An 8,010-nucleotide genomic window follows, 5' to 3' on the forward strand; every position below is an offset into this window, starting at 1 on the left:
GATGGAGACAGCAACACCAACACAACCTGAGATGAGTGTCAGGGAGGGAAGTAAGATGGAGACAGCCAAATCAACACAACTTGAGATGACTTTCAGGGAGGGAAGTGAGATTGAGACAGCCACGCCAACACAACCTGAGATGGCTGTCAGGGAGGGAAATGAGATGCAGACAGCCGCATCAACACAACCTGAGATGACTGTCAGGGATGGAGGTGAGATGGAGACAGTCAAATCAACACAACCTGAGATGACTCTCAGGGACGGAAGTGAGATAGAGACAGCCACATCAACACATCATGAGATGACTGTCAGGGAAGGAAGGGAGATGGAGACAGCCACATCAACACAACCTGAGATGACTGTCAGGGAGGGAAGTGAGATGGAGACAGCCACATCAACACAACCTGAGATGACTGTCAGGGAGGGAAGTGAGATGGAGACAGCCACATCAACACAGCCTGAGATGACTGTCAGGGAGGGAAGTGAGATGGAGACAGCCACACCAACACAACCTGAGATGACTGGCAGGAATGGAAACGAGATGGAGACAGCGATACCAACACAACCTGAGATGACTGCCACAGAGGAACGGAAAGTGGACGCAGCAGTGCCAGCAATGGTCACTGCAGAAACAGAGCTTGAGAAAGGTAAGTTTTGTTTGCTTTGAATAGAAACAATGTTTGATATACCTAAATTGATAGAGAATACAGAATAAAGTTACAAATGGTGCTATACACATAATAAACAATCATATGGAAGTTATCGAAGTTATGGCTATGAATTAGCAAAGTACAAAGTAAACTCTTGGATAAAGGGACTGACATTGTCCTGGAGTCTTTATGGCAGGTGAACGACAACATGAATTCTGGGTATTTCACAGAAATTGATCACAATACTGTGCTTCCTCTGGGTCGATAGGTCATGTTCTCAAAAACATAAATGGTGTACTAAAAAATTCTCATATTAGAAAAAATTTCTTTTACAATAATAACTGGAAACTTTTTCCTCCTAAATGATTTTACGTTTCTTGAATTGTCATAATTTATATAGTTAATTGAAGCAAATAGTACACACATAATCAGGGCCTGAACATTACGCTTGCCTGATGCCCGGGACAGACTGATTTCTAATACGGACTAGCACAAAACTAGCCCTCACTTGCCCGCGGGCAGAAAGTTCAGAGGCAACTCAGTGTTTTGGTCTTTTGACGCAAATTAGAAACAAATTGTCCCCAAAAGTACCAGACGCGGTCACTTGGACATACTCAAATCTGGGCTTATTTTTTCGTCTCAACCAAACACTTAAGGAAAATCAGTTACTCTGTTACAGTTTGGGATTCATGGTATGAGCAAGTTGATGTGCGTCTACTAGCCACTGGGGCAAATGACGGGCCACCTACCGGTACTTCCCCACTCATTTTACATGTCAAATGTTATAAGACAATATAACCAGACAATGGTGTTTGAAGCCGAAGCCTAGATCATTTTTAAAAGAATCACTAACTTTTCACCAAACAATTTGGACAGTGAAACAGTAAAGCAAACTTTATTGACATGACAACAAGGGTTACTCTACTCAACTAACCTGCTAGCTAGTAGTACACAGTGTGTACGGACACAGGCGTTTTGTTTACTGTGTAGTCCGTATAAGTGTAGTTTATGCAACGTCCGAAGTTCTATTCCATAGCCTTATCAACAAGGTGTGAAACAGAATTATCCGGCCTGCAAAGAAAACTGCCCGTTCTAGTCGAGAAATAAACACAAATTCTACCTTGGTTATAAGACTACGGAAAAGAACATCGGAATGTAGCATTAACTACACTCATACAGACTACCAAGTAAACAGAACGCCTGTGTGTACGGAGCATCAATGGAATTGACTGCACTTGTATGTGGTGTGATGAAAGCTCAAAACTTTACCTAAAAATATCAGAAACTCCAAATTTGATGAAGCACTATATCCCTGTCTTTCAAAGTAGTATTTTGCAGTCACAAATTTCTCTAGAAGAAGTCTCATGCCACTCTTCGATCGTACGCAGCAAGCTTGTGTTGGTCACAATGCTGAATTCCTTATACGGTATGGTCAAGACCCCTGTCTTGATTGTGGCAGACATTAACAAAAGCCACCTAGCTTGTCAAAACCGTGGTATGGCAAGTTGCTATTGATATTATGAAGAGAAAGCAGTTCCTCTCAGATATTTAGTGTTTTCAACCTATTTTTTGCAATTTTAATGAAAAGTTATCAATCATTTTGGCAATTATAAATATGAAGTGAACTTTAATTAAAGCAGTAGTGAAAAAATGTTAAATGTGTGCACTAGACTATTGTCTTCAATCACTTCTAGTTTCGCAGTCATAAGTGTGATGAAGCATCTTATTTATTTCTGTAAAACATACCTAATGTGATAACCGGCAAAAATCCCAATAAACAACGAAAGCATATTAATTAATTTCATTATGGTAATGTACGTTTTTTACAATTAAATACTATAAATTCTACCAATTTGTCACACACCATTGTAGGAGAAGTCACATTATCTGGGTAAAAACAGAATTATTTTTTTTCAGAAAATATTCAAGCAAGTGAGTTTCTGCTAAGGACAAGTAGAAAATTAGAGGCTACTTGTCCGAAGACAAGTGGATAAAAATTATATTTTTCAGGCCCTGAAATACATTTAAACAAAAAGAGTCGGATATAAAAAATTGAAATTGTAGACCTGCATTTTTCAGGATTTTGTTCTGTGCTGCACTGTATTATAGATCTACGGAGTTTAATTCCCTAAATGATAATTAAATATCACATATTAAGGCAATTAAAAAAAATGTTTCTCAACTTGTGTCTTATAAAAATGATGCAGTGACAAGTTTTTTTTTATTTTTGTGGCTTTCTAACTTTAGATTGATGCAAATTAGGTTGTGCATATTTATCTTAAAAGTTTGTTTTACCATACATACCGGTAGTACAGGGTGCTGGATGGATTGTTGACTGGCTATGACACTACCGGTAGAAGCAAGACTCTCAAAGACTGCAGAAGTAACACACTGAAAAGATGATTATTAAGTGAAAATGTCACTTACTGAAAACATATTACAATTTATAAAACAAAATTAATTTCACAGACAGTGAATAGACACCAGTGTAAACCAATAAATAATAATGGTTTGATTCGCTTGACAAAATAAATAGGATGTTGAAGAAGATAAGAATATTAAATGTATCCAAATTCCATCCAAAACGTAAGAGCAAAGGGTATACATGCGACCGTCAAAGCACATTAAAAATAGTAAAGACCACTGTGATAAATATTGATTTGAGAACACATTGATTTTAAGTGGATCACAACATAACACGGTAACTTCTTCTTCTGCATGCTCTCGAAAGTAAAATTTGAATTTTACGTAAGTAAAATGATTCAATTATTTACAAAATATCCAGCTTCAAATATGCAGTCTCATGCCATCACAATTGCTTGAAACTGTCATGTAACAGAGAGAAAGGATTCAATGTAATAAAATAGAAATAATATATTGAAATACATCATTTCAATTGATCTTCAATAACCAAAACAATTTCGGCAGTTTATAGGAATGGAAACATCCAGCTGCAAATGAGTATACAACATACGGTAACAATCAAGTGACAAATTTTGAACCTGTTATGCCGAGAAAACAAGAAAGCGTGAACTCAGCAGTTTCTGTTTAAACAAAATTTGTTACGAAAATAAAACTAATTGCTAAGTCAGGGATAGAATACAAGCTTTAAAAGTGTACAGACTACTTATCTCAGCTGGGACGGCAAAGCTCCAGTCTCAGAGTTGTAACAGTCAGTCGGATGAATGAACAGTCCTTTGGCTTGCAGGCTTGAAGTTGCACAAAGTCCACAGTATAAATCCAGCGTTGGCAGTGAAGGTCTTGAAAAGTCTTGAAAATTACTACTGCTGGAGTTTCCAAAGACTTAAAGTAACACACAAGAGACACAATCCCAAATGTCTGACTGCAAGCCTGCTGTCCCAGTATTTATACTCGTGTGCTTACATAAGCATATAAGAACAATCTAGAACTTTTATTGACATGCTAATTACTGTTCTAAAATTATCTCTCTTACACAACTAACTAAATTTCCAGAACATTCCAAACACCACTAATTGAATTCAAGGTTGTGAGGTCATTAAGGGCAGTGACCTTGAGAATGTTCTAGACTAATTGAACTCTGGTCATGATGAGTGTGGGGGAAATGACCTACAAAACAAACCAAAATCTATAAAAAGTATTGCTATGGCAGCAAGGTTGTCATCAAATCAAGTACGCCAGACAAAGTAATCTTCGTTACAATAATATGTTAATAATCAAATATGGTCAATAAACTACCAGGGGGTACACATGAAAAGCTGTGTTGTTGATGAAATTTGGAAATGACTATCTTTGACAGAACATTCACTTATTGTGTTGCCATAGTAAAAATTTTATTTATGAGATGATGATGATAAATAAACTAAAAAGTTTAGGTAAATAATTGATTAGTTTAATGTGAATCCATATCTGCTTTCAGCTTCAGTGTATATCTATCAGTTCTGGTACAGCCTATTGTCACTATGTCAGTGCATTTCTCTTTCCGTTCTACTTATACTGTTTTGACCTTTGACCTTTCAGGGCGATGGTCAAGAAGAACTCTGAAAGGTCATCAAGGACAGATGTTCAAAAGTGTGAGAGGTCTGGCATTCCACAATGATAAACTTTTGGTGTGTGACAGCGACAACAATATTGTATACATACTGAACCAAGATTACACTTGTGAAAAGGAGTTGGGCAGTTTCAGTGGTCAGTTTGCCAAGCCATTCAAGCCATGGTCCATAGCTGTCTCTCAGGACAACCTCTACTTCATCCTTGATAGAAGTAATTTGCAAATAGTTGTTTGTGATCAAAATAATAAAGTTATCAGAATAATTAACCTACCTGCAGACTCAAATCCCTGGTGCATAGCTCTTGTGAAGGGGTTTGTTATTGTTACAGAGGTCAACGGTCATCGCGTCCTGAAGTACAGCCTGGACGGAATGTATATTGGAGAGTTTGGTCATAAAGGTGATGGCCATACAAGATTCAACAAGCCCTACTTTGTTGCTGTCAACAGTAGGGATGTCATCATGGTGTCTGACAGTGAGAATCACTGCATCAAGTGTTTTGATTCTCAGTTCAATTACCTGTACAAATACGGTCACCACGGTACCGGCAATGCTCAGCTGTCCCACCCATTCAGCATTGCCGTTGATGGCGCTGACAATGTTTATGTTTGTGATCGAAGCAATGCTAGGATTTCGATTTGGAGTGAAGATAGAACGTGGGGACGTAATCTTTTCCAAGATGAATTGAGATGGCCCTAGCACATGGCAGTGACCGCCGACGGTGATAGAATTGCTGTTGTTAGTGCATGGCCCCAGTCCTGCAATGAAATCGTAGTATTTTCTAAGTAGACAGAAACACCAAGATGATGTGTAAATGTCTAAATTTCATCAACATATTGAAATTTGTTCGAAAGTTTTGACGCGCTATATTGTCACTCATGCGTGACGAATGATCGGCTTGCACTGTTTACATCACCCTCCAAACTGATAATCGTTTATTTCTCGCATTTAGAACCGATATTCTGGGACAAAATATTCAAAGTTGTTGTCACTACATCTCTATAGTGTGAATGTGATAAAATGTAATAATTTCATACACATTTTCACTGAAAAAATCGAGGAACTTTGACAAGAAGTGTATGACAATTAACGGTGGTTTGTCAACATCACAACACATGAGTCATGTCAACAAATCAATATGGGGGTTAATTTCTACTTTTCAAACAGAATTTTGAACTGGAATATTTAACATAGCTGTTGCGTCATGTCTTCAATACAAATATACCAAAAGTCAGCTGTTTTGTAGAATTTGTACTGAGATATTTGAGACAATTTGTCAAGAAGTGTGTTCTGCAATGCAATCTTACTGATTACAGAACCGATCCCATCGCATCCCAATTCGTAGAGAACGGCAAATCAACAGCTGTAAGTGTAAAATACTGTTTAAAGAGATATAGTGGAATTTGATTGAGTGTCCGGTTTGCCTTGCAGAGCTCGACGAGTCTACATGTTGCTTATCATAAGAAAAGTAAACACATTTGCAACAAATGAGTCTTTGGTGTTAGATTACAGCGCGCTTCCCATACACTGTCTAGACTACAATCACGGCAGTCGTTTCAACCACAGGCGCTCCTGAGCTGGGTAGTCTGCTAAGTAGATCGATTTTCGGATCGATCTATTGATCCCGTAGTCGATATGCCCGCCACTGCAACCTAAATACTCACAAGGTGTGCAACACAATCACTCAAAAAACACGCGATCTGGGTTTTTAACTGGCCGTGCGCTCACACAAAACATTCAGAATTACACTCCCATATAAACCTAGTTGGATCACAAATTTAACCATCTCCTCGAAAATCACGCTGATGAACGTGTTACTCGCATCATCTTGAAGAAATCGGCCGTGTTTTGAGACCAAGCGCAGTGAAATGTGGCCTGCAGAACGATTCTACCATATGATGTAATTTATTCCACTACTGATTGGCTAATCAACGTCCAAAACAAAGGTCATGGAAAGACGTCACTGGTTAAGTATAGATGAACCAATCAGCAGTGGAAAAAATGACGTCATATGGTAGAATCGTTCTGCAGGCCGCATTTCACCGCGCTTGGTCTCAAAACACGGCCGATTTCTTCAAGATGACGCAAGTAACACATTCATCGGTGATATATTTGAGGAGATGGTTAAATTTGTGATCCAACGAGGTATATGGGAGTGTAGTTCTGAATGTTTTGTGTGAGCGCACGGCCAGTTGAAAACCCAGATCGCGTGTTTTTTGAGTGATTGTGTTGCACACCTTGTGAGTATTTAGGTTGCAGTGGCGGGCATATCGACTACGGGATCAATAGATCGATCCGAAAATCGATCTACTTAGCAGACTACCCAGCTCAGGAGCGCCTGTGGTTTCAACATGCCACTCATGCACAACAAGCTTGACACTGCACTATAGCTATAGCACATCATCAAAGTTTTCTTTCAGCTATTTGTCTACTTTGATTTGGGAAATACAATTCCGACGAAACACACTGGCATATTTCGAGTGTCGGATCTATATCTCGAGGAAAGTCCTCAACATCAACACCGCGGACTGACTCTGGGCGTTTATATTAGAACATTGCTTCAGCAAGGTGAAGAAAATTTTGAAGGCAGAGAGATATCGCCGTCTCCTCCATGCTAACTTACCCGTTGCCGTGTATGATGCCGTCCGGGAAATTATATGCAAAAATGCAGTGAATTATTTCAGAAACACTGGGTGTGTTATTTAATGGCACAAAATGTACTGTGTTGATTGAGGATTGCACTTGCACGTGTAAAATCAACACTTTTCTTCTAGTATATTTTGAAGCTCAGAGAAGTGTCGATGAAGAAAGTTTCATTTAACTGAGACAAAAGAGAAAGCAAGAATAACTTTCATGCTGGAGTGTTAAGAATTTTCTGGTTGACAATATTCATCATTTTGTTGTGTCAAACTTGTTGATACAGTAGACTGTACTGGACTATACTGTATGCTGAAGGGACTGTAATTGTGATTGCTGACATCGAGAGGAGAAGAAAAGTTTTTTTGAAAAGAATTTACTTTTTTCTTCGTAAAGTTCCCAATTTAAAGTAAACACCTAAAAGAAAACCTTGGTGATGTGTATGTAGTGGAGTGTGACATATGCTGAAACCACAGTTACGAGTGTAGTGATACATAGCGGCCGCCGCGTAGTATGCATAGAATTTATTCTATGCATACTACGCGGCGGCCGCTATGTATCACTACACTCGTAACTGTGGCTGAAACGACTGCAGTGATTGTGACGAGACAGTGTATGGGAAACGTTAGCCGCACGCTGTAATCTGACACCAACCAAAGACAAAGACTCAATTTGTTGAAAATGTACCTGTATAT

At 38.7% G+C, this 8,010-nt stretch overlaps 1 protein-coding gene across 1 annotated transcript; it reads left to right on the plus strand.

The window, feature by feature from the left end:
* The first annotated feature begins 1 nt into the window (after window position 1).
* On the plus strand, window positions 2-5,377 carry LOC139122231 (tripartite motif-containing protein 2-like). Its single transcript, XM_070687658.1, has 3 exons — window positions 2-361; window positions 458-647; window positions 4,650-5,377. Exons 1-3 carry the CDS (start codon window positions 2-4, stop codon window positions 5,375-5,377), a joined length of 1,278 nt encoding a protein of 425 aa, XP_070543759.1.
* Window positions 5,378-8,010: the final 2,633 nt, after the last annotated feature.

The sequence above is a fragment of the Ptychodera flava genome, chromosome 21, assembly GCF_041260155.1.
Source record: "Ptychodera flava strain L36383 chromosome 21, AS_Pfla_20210202, whole genome shotgun sequence".
NCBI classification, from domain to species: domain Eukaryota; kingdom Metazoa; phylum Hemichordata; class Enteropneusta; family Ptychoderidae; genus Ptychodera; species Ptychodera flava.